We start from the raw sequence: 14,611 nt of genomic DNA, 5'->3' as shown, positions 1-14,611 counted from the left end.
CACATTGTAAATACTGAAAGGCCTTAGCAGGAGTGGGTGCTGCACAGTATATGACAGTGTCATCAGCATAAAAATGAAACACTGAGTTTGGAATATTCTGTCCTAGAGTGTGAATAATAACGGGCCTAGTACAGAGCCTTGAGGCACACCCCTCTTCACTTGTAATACATCTGAAGATAGACCCTCTACTTGAACAGCCTGGGTTCTGCTTGTGAGATAGTTTGCAAACCATCCATCTGCCTGTTGAGAAAAACCAATGGCTGAGAGGCGTCTGATGAGAATAGCATGATCAACACAGTCAAAGGCTTTTGAAAAATCAATAAACAAAGACATACAGCATTGTTTCTTGTCAAGAGCATCTGTTATATCATTTATAACCTTCATCGTAGCAGTTACAGTACTATGATTTTTTCGGAACCCTGATTGAAATTGTGACAAAATTGAGTTGCTGTCCAGAAATTCTTTCACCTGGTCAGTAATTAGTGATTCAAGTATCTTTGATAAAACACAAAGTTTAGATATCGGCCTATAGTTGTTTAAAATACTAGGGTCCCCCCCTTTTAGAAGAGGGATAACAAGGGCCGATTTCCAATCCAGCGGTATTTCATTTGAAGTCAATGTAAGGTTAAAAATGTGACACAGTGGTCTTGCTATAATTTCTGCTGCCAGCTTTAGAAAAAATGGTTCTAAGTGATCTGGGCCAGCTGTTTTTTTTTTTTTATATTAAGTCCTTTTAGAGCTCTCAGAACCTCTGTTGTAGTAAAGGCTGTGAAGTTAAAAATTGATTATTGGTTACAGTTTCTTCAAGAGCTGCTACCATGCTATCAACATTTTCAGAGTTATACATAAAACCAGAAGAAATAAAGTGATTGTTGAAATAATTTAACATTTCACACCTATTACTTACTCTGGAACCATCAACAAATATATTAGGTGGAAGGTTAACTGAATTACAGCGGGGAGATAACGATTTGATGGTTTTCCAGAACGTTTGGGGGTTTTTAAGGTTTTCTGTTGTTGTGGATAAATAAAATTTGGGCTTTGACTTTTGTATAAGAGAAGTTAATTTATTTCTCAGCTGTCTAAAATTCAGCCAATCGGATTCTAATCCTGAATTGCGTGCTCTAGCCCAAGCTGCATTTCGCTCATGCATTAGATCTGACAAGTGTGTATTAAACCAGGGGTTATCACGTCCCTTGACTCTGAATTTACAAAAAGGAGTATGTTTATTTACTATACTTAGAAAGTACTTCCAGGCCAGTTCTACGTCATCAAAAAGTGCAATTCTATCCCAATTAACAAGATACAAGTCATGCAAAAAAGCTTGTGATTCAAATAATTTCATGTTGCGTTTTTCAGTCAGACGGGGCTTATTCTTAGGAATCCTGGTGTCTCGCACTACAGCGATTACACAGTGATCACTTACATCATTAGCAAAAACACCAGATGCAACATATTTAAAAGGCATATTTGTTAAAATTAAGTCAATAAGTGTGGATTTTTGAATACATTTTGGGTTGGGTCTTGTAGGAGAGCTTATTAATTAAAGAAAAATTTAGGGTTTCACATTGTGCCTTTAGTGGATCAGAAACAGATGTAAGCCAATCCCAGTTCAAATCACCAACCAACACTATTTCATTATATTTCAGTTCTGCCAAAAGGTTTGTAAGAGTAGATAGTGAGTTACTAGGGGCAGATGGAGGCCTGTAACACCCAGCTAACATAATGTGATGATCACTGGACAATTCAATTTCAAGTGCTAACAGTTCAAGTTCTTTACTTACTGACTTAGAAAGTACCAATTTAGTACTAAAATTCTGTTTAATGTATACAGCTACTCCACCACCTTTTCTTAATCGGTCAGTACGGTAGACATCATAGCCTTCAATAAAAATATCTTTGTCAAGCACAGCTTGCTTAAGCCAAGTTTCAGATAATACTACAATATCAGCATTTGTTGAATTGATCCAGATCTTAATCATGTCTTAATCAAATAAGAAGTGTTCACTGTGGTCCATGAAGTATAATAAATATATTAAAAGAAGTGTGACAGTGTATGTTGCACACAAATAAAAGAATGAAGATTATTGAATAACAAGGTGCGTACGATTTTTATTTTATCATTGGGCAAAAATGCATCTGTCAGTTTTTTACTCTGGATCCAGTCCTGCTAGCAGTAACCCTTCAAACCCTATATAAAGTGAAACTTGATCCAGAATCCGGATCCAGATCAACTCCAGAATGTAATGGAGTCTTCCATGGCCTAATATGTATCTGTGTTGAAAATTTGGTGAGAATCCGTGAAGCAATTTTAACGTAATACTGCAAACAGTAACCCCTCAAAGCCTATATAAAGTGTAACTTGATCCAGAATCCAGATCCAGATCAATTCCAAAATTGAAAAGAATCTTCCATGGCCTAATATGTATCTGTGGTGAAAATTTGGTCAAAATCCGTGCAGTAGTTTTGTCGTAATCCTGCTAATAGACAGACAGACAAATACAGTTTTTTTGAGGAAATTTAACAAAATACATAAAAAATAATAATAGCAAAGTTAGCAATTTAAATATTATAAATTACATGTTCTAAAATGAGCAGGAAGAGGTTTCAGTTATTTGTCTCTCCCCGTTTTTCATCTACATCATAATTGCTATACAATTCAGTACCCAGCGCATATAAATACAGTATATATTTTCACATGTAGAAATTCATTTTGATGAATCAAAATTTTATTTATACAGTGATACATCAAAAATATTAATGTATTTACACTGCAAGTGCTTTTATAGATAACTGTATCACATTTTGAGCCTCAATGCTGAGCTAAGGAACTAGCGAAATAAACTGGAACGTTGCTTAGCTGATTTTATGCTAACCTTGTGTGTACACATTGAGAAAGTCAAGCAGTATAAAAAGATGTACAATATTGTAAGTTGCATCACATTTAATCCACTGGAGGTACACTTGTCCATAGATGGCCAAAATATGGTCATCGGGTATTGTGAAGGCCTTGAGTCCGTCCATCTGTGTGTTGTCTGTCTGTGCTCAGCATAGGTCCAGTCCTACTTCTGCCAAGGTCTTTAAATTCACAGGGAACATTCTTGGGATACAGACCTTGGACAAGTTCAAAGATGGCTAACCTTGACCTATTTTAAGAGGTCAAAAGGTCACATTCTGTTTCCTATTTTTATGCTCATACAGCGGAGAATATTTTAGCATTGTGCTGTATTATGTGTTGGAAAGGGCGCAGCCATGCGTCATAATGGCCCTTTTCAGTTGAAAGGGCACACACAGGGAATGTCAACTTTAGACCACTGGAAAAGCATCTTATAGGGCACTAAATCATGATTTTTTTTTCCCCCCTACCTTGAAAGGAACTCAGTTAGACAAAATTGTAATATTTTCTTGCTGTGGTGGGCATATCATCATAATTTATTGTTTGAAGAGGCAACATACGGGCACTCAATCTCTGGGGTACCGAAGGGTGGGTTGGATTCCCTGAGTCTAGCAGTGATGGTAGGACACAGTAGACCAGGAAGATTGAGGAGACCTGGTTTCTCAGTGCTGCCCTTGCGTAAAGTACAGTCACATTCTTCCTTCCATGTGTTTCTATGTGCAGGTGTTTCTTCCTTTAACCCTGATGTGAAAAACTGCGTTATGCAAGAAGGATAAGTGAGCTTGCCAAGCAGTTGGTTTATGAATTGTAGCATGGAAGGAAAGATGATCTTGGTTTAATTTGATAAGCTTTGATTTACGTAATCCAACATTCAACTCACTGTTTTATAGTAAGAGGAATCTGGATTTGTTCAATACCAAGAAGTAATGTTATTTCAGCACAAACTGTCTGCTTGAACAACTGTCAGCAGAGTATTGCAAAAATTCTTGAACATTTTAATAAAAATGTATGTTGCATTCCTGGTCCAAGACAGAGTTAGCTAGAGCCAGGTGTGCTTTCAGGATCATTTTTACCTGAGGCCAAAATATGGCCATCGGGTAAACTTTGTGTCTATCCATCCGTTTGTGTGTCTTTGCTCATCATAAGTCCAGTCACTGCCAGGGTCTTCAAATTAACAGGGAGCATTCTTGGACACAGACTCTGGACAAGTTTAAAAATGGCTAACCTTGACCTATGTTAAGAGGTCAAAAGGTCACATTCTGTTACCTATTATAAGCTCATACAGCTGAGGGTATTTTAGCATTTCGCTATATTTAATTCATATTTTTATTATGTTCCTTGTTGATTTACATGTCATTTATACTTTGGACCCATCTTCAAATTGTAAATCAACTAAGTCCTTGGTAGGGATGGGTATTGAGAACCGGTTCTTTTCGAGAATCTTTAAGGAATGATTCGATCCACCGACATCAATGGCCTTTTTTCTTAATGATTCCCTTATTGGTCCTTCAGAGCGACCGTTGTTTTTGAGGGTGTTTGTCGGGAAAATGATAATTTCTCTACGTTGATTACAGACCCTGCAGTGGGTCTGTAATCAACCGCTTCTGTAACAGCTCCGCTATGAAGCTTGAACCAATGAAGCAGTGCTCCGGCCCGCTGCTTTGTTGGTTCTCTGCTTTGATGGTTTTCAGAAGTGGCAAGTCTGCTTCTTCAGCCCTCTCAAAGCCATTTAAAGATGTCAATCATGAGTCACTTTTGTACGGATTAAAGTCACTTACTGGAACTCTTATCTTGTTGCAGGCAAGAAATGAGAATTGTTCTCCGTTCCGTTTGCACCACTCCAAATGCTGTGCCGCTCTCTGCTGAGTCATGTTAGAGTCTGGCCGGAATTAATAACTTCAAAGCAAATCACCATTTTAAATCAAATGACACCTCTTTCCAAATGCTGTAATTCCAACACTAAACTACAATTGACTAAAATGTTTTTTTCCTCCCAAAATGAGACATCCTGCGTTCTTTATGAATTACATTGATGCTGATGTGCAATGCAGCTGGCTGAGCTCAGCTCAGAGGTATGAAGTGACATTCATGTCATTCATGTCTGAAAGGAAATGCTTTTGACAAAAACTACAGATTTTATTTCTATTTATCAAGGATCAATGATCCACCATGTAGCTTTTACTTAAGTCCAGAGATCAAAGATCTAGTGATCAATTTCATATTTATTTACTTTAAGACTCAATAAAATGTTGTTGAAATAGAAAACCTGTAAAGCCTACTTTTAGTACACAGAAAATTCACAAGAGGCATTGATAAGGGAATCGATAAGGAATAGGATCGATAAGCGGAATCGATAATGGCATCAATATCAAACAAATCTTATCAATACCCATCCCTAGTCCTTGGTAGATGAGTACTATCGGACCTTTGCAGAGGTATTCCGCAGAGGTATTCCGCTCTCTGAGTACCATCTGATTTCTCTTTATGGGCTTTTGCCTCTTCTTGTCCGACCACATTAAGTTGTTTGGTTTGGTTTTTGCTCAGAACTGTTAACACATTTATATACACATTCTGTAGATTGCATGCATGTGTTTCAGTCCAAACATTATATTTCGCTCAGTTATGAATATTTGGTTTACATTTTTAATCAAAATGTATCCACATCCGCCTCTGAATTTACCCATTTCCTAAATTTACCTCTCTTTCTCTCTATCTTTTTTTTGTCATTTGCATTGCTACCTTTAAGGTCCCAACAGAATCCTATCTCTCTCAGCTGTCCTGGCAGGAATCTCCCCTTTACACTGAAATCCAGCAAGAGAAACGACCATCACAGTCAGAGCCACCCAGCCCAGTACCGGGACAGCAACCTCTGCAAATATTGGACCTGTGGGAACAATACACAGTCCCAGCCACAGGTCGATACTATTATGTCAACAGCATCACCAAGGAAAGGTCTTGGAAACCTCCTCGCCGAGCTTGTCGCGCCACCAGCAAGGTAAAACAAGTAACATTTATGGTTCTTAACACCTCCAGTGTTAACATGTTCATGTTCACCTTAATTCCCATGGACCTTGAAATGGAGGGTATTTTCAAGACTGGATGAAAGTTTCTTATATCAAAGAAGTGGATAAGAAGGCTCAAAGCATGCTATACAACAGTCTGCTCATTTCAATGCTGCCATGGTCTGAATATATCAGCATTTAATGGGCGCTTTTGAAGAACATCATTAATGCTAAATGAGACCAACCTGTCTTGGATACTTGCTTTGTACTTGGATGTGAGGAGTCATGGATGAGTTTTAAATGGCATTTACTCTGTAAGACCACATTGAATTCAACACTTTTGTGTGAATTTCAGTTTTGAATATTATATTGTGACTGACCTTTGGTAACTACGGCACAGACAGACAGCATGGATGTTTGAGTGGTGTAGTGCAAAGGGGTTGTACTGAGTCTCTTAACAAGTCATTGCTGTGTTTTGGGTGTAACATGAATTAAACCAATCATGTCGTTGCCTTTAAGAGCCAGGTGTGCTTGACCTTGGTGCATTGCTATTGATGTGGTCAGGTCAGGTCTGAGAGCATTTGATGGTGGAAACAAGGAAATATATTTTGCTTGCACAACTTTAAAACATGCTGCAGATCATTTAAGGAAGCTCCAGTCATCCACCACAGCTTCCTGAGATGAAGAAGTGGAGAGCAATGTTCCTGCAACACCTCCTCCATCTCTACCCATAGCTCTGCACAGGCCTAAGTGCTACAACATTCATGAAGTCTATTTCCCAAGAGACTGATTGCCTCCATGTCCCATTAGGAGCAGAAAGCCCCCCAGCTGGTCCCACATCCAACTCAGTTTTAGTTTTTCCCATCCTTGAATCCATGGAGGAAGACAACAAGTGTAAAAGTATGGTATATAAAATTGTGGTTCTGATATGGATCAAACATTGCAAGATAGGGTGTTTTTGTTTGTTTCTTTTTTCTTGTTAATTTGCCAAGACTCTTCAAATGTTCAAAAAGCCCAAAAGTTTGAAAATGGATTGCATTTAATATAGTTACACCTTAGTGGAGGCGTACACTCTATCGATTCTTCAATTGTATGTACGTAGTTTTATCGCTAATGTTCAATTTCAGCTTTGTGGTACATATAAGACCATAGTTAGTGGTGTTGTTGTATTTATAATAACAGAGAATAATAATAAAATGTATGAACTATCTTCATTCACATTCTATGTCTTCTTGCTTCTCTGGCAGTTGAGTCCATCACAGACCCAAACATCACTGAGAGAAACCAGCCATCTATCTCTACCACCTAAGAGTACTGGCAATGGAACTATGCAAAGGGTAAAGCTAACAGTATGTTACATGTGAGGCAGCAGTAAGTTTGTGATTGATCCATTTTAGCAAGGATGAATTAATCCTTCCCTAAGGTTATTAGGATCCAGGCCAAAATGTAAACAAAATTTTAAAGTTAAGTCAACATTATTAAAATATCTAATAATAATAATAATTTATTATTATAGGTTATTACACTGTGCTCAGACTTACAGTAATGGTGGAATACCCACTTTATATCATTTTCTTTTAATCTGTTACACTAAATATCAATCTTATACAGGCCCTGATGTCCTTTGGTGCCAGTGTTTATCCTGAGATCCAGGTTACTTCCCCAGCCAAGGCAGGCACCCATTTTAACAGCTGGTTAGACTGATACAATGCAGATTAAGTGTCTTGTCCAAGGACAGAAACAGGTAGCATGAGCTAGATTCAAACCCAGGTCTACATATGGGCAGGCCAGCTGCTTATCCACTGAGTTTGAACAGCTCTTCAAGCAAACACTAGATCTTTAATATTTCAATGTCTGCTAAGTCTGTCATTCCCTTTAAAAGACAAATGGTATTTAGATGTGGACTCAGAAATGAGAGGAAATAGATCTGTGCACAAAGTTTCAAAACATGTGTTCAGATCCTTTACAGCAGCAGCAGTCATGCACCACAGCTCCCTGATGTGAAGCATCTGAATGTCCTGTAACAGCTCCTCAGCCTCCTTGTCATCTTCTTCTGACCACTTGATTTCCTCCATATCCTGCCTGGCACAGATGCTGCTCTTGGACACTTTGGCCAGTGCTGTCTTAGTGATCCACAAGAAATCCATGTTAAAAGTACTGCACATCCAGTGTTATTAAAGTTTTTAATTTTTTTGTTAGTTTTTAACTTTTATTTCATTGTTAATTTTTCTTTTCATTTGACTTTTCTATGTAGTAGTATATGATTCCCTAATGCACATTCCAGCATGTACAAACATGTGAGCCCAGCTACAGTACCAAACATTTTCCATGAGAAAATCATCCGGAATATCCATATTGGGACCAAAACACACTTCTTGCCTTTTCATCTTTTCCTCTGCGAACAGTTTGTTTTTTTCCCATCTGCGGACAGTTCTTGGGCTATGCGCTATGACGTCATTTGTTTACGCACAGCGGGTGGGTATAGCCAGGTAGCGTTGACGTAAATCTACGATACCGGCCTAGCAACGCCTCGGTAAAGTGATAATAATGAACAATATTACTTATGTAACAATGTAAATATCAACAGCTTTTCCCTTTGGAATACCTGTACACTCAGAAGCACACCTGCTATCCCGTCTATCAACCAGTCTGAACAGACTGCTAAGATGGACCAAATAAAAAGGAGATTACTTCTTCCTAGTTGCACCATCATCAGATGACTTATTTAATCCTTTATTCATTAAGTGTCCCACATACACACATACAAATTCCTCTCAAATGGTATTTTTGTTGTGCTGATCCCTGAAAGGAGTAACAAGGTAATACTTCTTGACCTGATGCAGATAAAGAGAATGAAGCCATTATAGCTGTTTCAAGTCCAAAACACAGCTAAATCCAGACATCAGTGGAAATAACATATATTTACCTATATGTGATGAACCCATTCTTCTAGATGTTTGGGTATTTCTGCAACAACAAGTGAAGACAGAAATTGACCTGTATGCTGAATCATTGATGACATCCGACGGTTCAAGCATTTCAAGCTGCATGATCCAGATTGTTAGAGATAAGGATTTTGCATGTCAAGGTTGCATTGCCTCAACGTTGCATCAGTGTTTCAAAGTTAATGTTGCTCATCAAAAAACACTCACATGATCAAAGAAGTGATTCCCCCATCAAGTTAGCTGTTGACCCAAATATGTCGCTTTGTATTGTGTGCTACATGTTACCAAATATAAATTTCACCAAAAATATATAATTCATTTTGAGCCAGGTGATACAAAAAACAAGAAGTTGTTTGCATGCAGCATGGCAGTATAATTATACATATGAATATTTAAAATCCATTTTACCCCCTTTCACTCAATTTCGGAAACTTTTTAATAATTACTTCTGTCATTTTATGATTTTCCTGCATCAGTTTGATTATAAGCTGTATTATGCATCACTAATGGAATGTTTAAACAGTAACTGATGCAGGAAAGCACACAGTGAATAAATAAAGCAACTAGAGCATCACGCTCAAAGAGGACAATCCTCCACCAACTATAGTCTCCAATTCCACAAATATTTACCTTGGAAAAAAATTTCCAGGTCAAAGTCGTGTTAGCAGTGGCTTTTCATAAGCTAAAATATAATACAAAATATAAATCAAAAAGGCTTTTCAATGTTAAAATCAAATATCCGCTAAATCCGTAATATGGATGAGATGCAAATCAGTCTATTCATTGAGAGTGCCAGTTTGCACCTCACTCTGTCACAAATGAGAGTGATTGAGGCACTTTTGATTGAGATATAATGCAAAATTTCCACCAAATGGGCTTTTCAGTATTAAATTAAAATGTCCACAAAATCCACAATATGGAACAAAGCCAGATCAAACATTGTCAGGCAATAGTGTTGCATGTCACTGTACTGCGCATGCACACCTCCTGAACTGTGTACAAATCCACATAAAACACATGCTTCACTTAATTACAGTGGCATTTTAAATTTCTTGTGCATACTGCAAAAAAAGTCTACAAACAAAAATATGTCTATAAAAGAGACTTACACTTAGAAATGTATTATTTTCATATTGTGATCTTGATTTCTTTATGCTGAAATAAAAACCCAGAATGTTTCCTCGGTCACCAAGTGTTCCCTCACAAAGTTCAAACCAAAATAGTTACGGTGGTTGCAGTGGTAGTGTTTCAAAGGCTGTGGTGTGATTATTTAGATGGGCACATATCTTCCTGGTTGAACTGCAGCTGCACAGTATGTGTGACTGAGTGATAACAACAGAAAACCCAGCTTCCCTCTAGAATGGGGAAGTAGATGCAGGCTGAGAAAAGAGAGACAGAGAGATAAAGAACTTTTTGTAAAATTTTTTAACACTCAAAAGGACGTTTTTCACCACAGACAGCTGCAGACTTTTACTCGGCAGATTAAGAAGCACTCAGAAAGAGAATTGGCCTGGATTTATAATGAGCACCGCTGCTGTAAGTTTCCTTTAAATTCCTACAAACAATGAGTTACTGTCGTACTTTTACTTATTACTCTCGGCAAAACTCGTGGGTTTGGGCTGCATCTAACAATTGTTTTTGTAATTGTTTAATCTATCAGTTATTATTAGTCCATTGATTATTTTTTGCTTCAGTTAGTTATCCTGTGATTAATTTACTAGTAAATCATAACCCTAAATTATCCCAGTAACTTCCAATCTTGCATTCAGATATTTTGCCCTAAAAAGTAACTGTACAAATGTAAAATTTTTAAAAAATTTCAACATGTAAACGATATGAAGTGCCCATAATTAAGAAGGCAGTCATGGAATACAGAATAAAATCTTGGACACAGCTTTGCCTCTTCTTGAGACATGAAAAGTAAAATAAATAAATAAATACATGTAAATAAAAATTTCATAAGGCTGCAGCTAACAATTATTCTCATTATTAGTTAATCTGTTTGTCATTTTCTGGATTAATCCATGAGTTGTTTGGTCAATAAAATATCTGAAAATGGTGAAAAATATCATTAAGTGTTTCTTAAAGTCCACAATGTCGTACTCAAATGTCCGGATTTGTCCACAACCCAAAGATATTTAATTTGTTGTCAGAGAGAAGTAAAGAATCCAGAACATATTTACATGTAAGGAGCTGAAACCGGAGAACTTGGATATGTAAAAAGACCACTAAAAAAAAAAAAAAAATCATAAAACAATTAACCATTACCAAAATAGTTGTTGATTAATTTCATAATCGAATAATAATTGATTTATTGTTGTGACTCTGGTGTGGGATGCCAGTAAAGCCTTTTGAATGAAATTGAAGATGTTTATTTCATATTTGAGCTGACTAATGTAGATGACTTCCAAAGTTATTTGAAGCAAACTGGTGCAATGGGATGTATATTTCCTCCTTTCTGAGCAGTGAGAACAGCTCACTATCTTCAGAAGGACACTGTTTCTGTTGAGCTTTTCCATCCACCAGGTGGTCAAAGCACTTTGCAATGACACCACATATCTGCTGTACTTCTGCTCCCCAGCCAAGGTCAGCCCCCATTTTTCTAACTGCGTGAGCTGAGACAGTTAAGACTAAGTGGCTTCAAGAACACAGACAGATAGCATGAGCAAGATTCAAACCCATGTCTACATATTGGCAGTCCAGCTCCTGATCTACGGAGCTGCCTGATCTACAAGTAGTTGTGTCCACTTCATGAATAATCGTAATGAAACATATTTGTAAGAATCTTATTTTCACATTTTGTTGTTTAAAATCGCACATTAATATGCCTTTGGATCATATTAACTGTTACATATACTACATAAAAAAAAATAAAAATAAAAATTGGCTTCTGATGTTTTTGCACAGTGGTAGATGTGTGTGTTTCAAATGAAAATGACAGGTTAGTAAGTGTTCATGTGCATTTCTTTGTTCTCTGCCTTATACTCCATTTTCATGTCTTTTTTTCTTTTTTGTTTTCTTCAGATACCACCTGATTTCCTCTTTGGGAGCCATGGTGGAAATTCTGACACTGGCTGGCAAATGACACAGGTGACTGTTTCACAACCTGCTATATTGTCTGAAAGGCACCAACAGAAATTGCCTTGACTCTCACCTTGTAAAAGCATGCAGCAGTCTGTAAAATGGAGCATATGCACCTGTTATTTAACATATTCAAGCTTTACGGCAGGAGGACTTCATGTTTATAAAAATGTCAATCTTCGTACCATTTATGCTTACAATTGGATCATAACATTTAAGGCACTTGGATAGTGCATACTTACAACTATAGAGGTCTTGAGGCCCTTTGGTGCCTATGATTATTCTCAGATACCATAAAGCGGATGAGAGTCTATGACTCCACGTTGGGGGGGGGGGGGGGGCACCCCATCTTCGGTTGCGTCCCCATTTATAACGAGGTCGACTGAGACAATGTGTATGAACTATCTTGTCCAAGGACACAGGTAGGTAGCCTGTAGCATTAGCACACATCTGGACTCGACCCTGTTACTCAGTTGGTAGTCCAACTCCTATCCTACAGAGTCACCTGCTAAAGCCCCTTTCACACTGGTGCAAACGTAGCTGCGTATTGTGGCGTACTGTCTATGCCAAGTTGAGCAGCTCTACGCCAACTTTTAGCAGCTCTACGCAGAGTCTTTACTCCCTACGTCGTTTTTGCTCCCTAAGCACCAGTATGTAGAGGGCTACACATGTAGGATGGAAGAAATTAAACATATTTAATTTTTTCAGCATAGAGCACTGGACACAGAAAATACGCAGTTTTAAGCAGGTCTGCGCAGCATCACGTTACTGCATGCAAGTCTGTGCAACACCGTGCTCTTGTACACATCCAAAAACTGAGTGCGTACATCCAGAGTGAATCAGCTGGAGAACATGATCACGTAGCCCACAGCACCTCTGTGTGATCAGAACAGCTGATCGAACTGATGGACGTGTGTGCTCAGAACAAGGAATCAAACCTCAACTCAGAAATTCAGAAAACCAGAAACAGAAAAGAAACTGCAGGTCGGTCAATCGCTGTCTCTCCCTCTGTCGCTCTCTCTCTCTCTCTCAGGTCTGATCAAACCTGAATAAGCACTGTGACTCTTTAAAATAAAAGCGCGGCCGCTGCATGTTGGTGCGCTCATCAGACTCCCCGATCGATCAGGTCTGATCAAATCAGCGGACCTGATCGGAGCAACTGGAGCTTTAAAAGTTTAAAGAGTCACAGCATGTTGTGTGTTGGGGGGTGTGGCTGGATGTTTTGGTGTTCTTTTCTTTTCTTTGCTCTTCAGGTGGCATGGAAACTGATTTGTCTGTGGAGAAGGTGCTGGCTGAAGAATCCTCACCCTCATCAACATCATGTGAAGCACCTGTGACTGGTGCTCACATGCAACCTTAAAGACTTTCAGCTGAAGCAGATAATTGGATGGCGTTCTGCTTTTAAGGCATGTGTGATTCAAGCAGAACTGCCGGGAACTCGACCTTGTGATGTTCGTTTGTGAGACGCTGAGGACCGCGCCTGGGTTTGACACATCGAGCCCGTGAAGCAGGGAAGGGTGAGGACACATGCTGTCAGCACACATTAAAGGTAATTAAGTATGTGACTAATTATTGATAGTAACTTGGTGTTTTGTTACATAGTATACTTGAATTGTGATGAGAATTGTGCAGCTTGCTTCTCACTGCTGTGGCGTGCAGGATAAGTGATCCTCCACTTGTTGTGAGAAGCTGCTCATTTGCATAAAGATAAAAAGTACAGACCTGAATGTGTTGCTGATAGCGTGTGTCTTTTGAAAGATATTGTTGTAACTGCTGACTTACCTCACATCTTCTTTGCTTCACAGAGAGTCAGTTTGTCGTGTCCACCTGGGGGGTGTTTGTCTGGTGGTAGTGGGTCCAGGAACGCCGGACTTCTCTCCAGCAGTCACTCCTCCAGAAGGACGTTGGTTTTGGTTTTGTACATTTTATTTAGGCACAGGTGAAAAATAAATTGTTTTTGTTGTTGGAACCGCTTTCTGGTTATTTTTAGCACTGGGTTCTGTCTGACGCAGGTTCGCTCCTCAATCAGCGTCGACACATAACACAGCACTTCATTCACAGCAGCCTTTACCACAGCCAGACTCAGTGGAATCTGTACACAATGAAAATGATCCAAGACAAAAAAAATAAACAAATAAATAAATAAAATAATGATCAATTACTCTGTTTCTGACGTGCACCACACCCTGCAGTAGAGAAAATGGCGCACTTCCACAGAGAAAGAAAATAGCAGTTATGGCTACATACGTGGCAGTTGTGCAACTGTAAAAACCTCATGATACAGTCCACTGTTTTCCAAGATCAACGATGTGTTCTGCACAGCCAGCAGGAGTGAACTGAAAGAGTTTAACTGATTTTAAATAGCAGCAAGGGCTACACGCGACTGTGCGCACACATTAAAAAGCAAACACACGCAGCTGCAAGCAAATCTACGAACACAACGAACACGGTAAAAGGCTGAGTACGCACGCATTTCGGGTGTACTTAAATGAAAGACAACGCCGCAATACGCAGCTCTACGTTTGCGCCAGTGTGAAAGGTGCTTAAGACCAAACAATCCTGTAATTTTCATTATTGCATTTTCTAGGTATATTTCTTACAATACAACCATGTCAATACTGTCAACCCTGTTCCTTCACTGTAGCACATCCAGATCCTTGCCCAGTTCTGCACCACATTTCTCATAT

At 38.6% G+C, this 14,611-nt stretch overlaps 1 protein-coding gene across 1 annotated transcript in view; it reads left to right on the top strand.

The window, feature by feature from the left end:
• The window catches only part of arhgap9 (Rho GTPase activating protein 9), a 164,200-nt gene that overhangs the window by 73,464 nt on the left and 76,125 nt on the right, over positions 1-14,611 (top strand). Inside the window, 3 exon segments of the mRNA XM_034166131.1 lie at positions 5,643-5,891; positions 7,146-7,235; positions 11,868-11,933. Coding sequence (XP_034022022.1) covers positions 5,643-5,891; positions 7,146-7,235; positions 11,868-11,933 — 405 coding nt within the window.

This window comes from Thalassophryne amazonica, chromosome 3 (assembly GCF_902500255.1).
Source record: "Thalassophryne amazonica chromosome 3, fThaAma1.1, whole genome shotgun sequence".
NCBI classification, from domain to species: domain Eukaryota; kingdom Metazoa; phylum Chordata; class Actinopteri; order Batrachoidiformes; family Batrachoididae; genus Thalassophryne; species Thalassophryne amazonica.
Note: the sequence above shows the minus strand (reverse complement) of the source record. Positions and strands in the feature narration are given on the sequence as shown.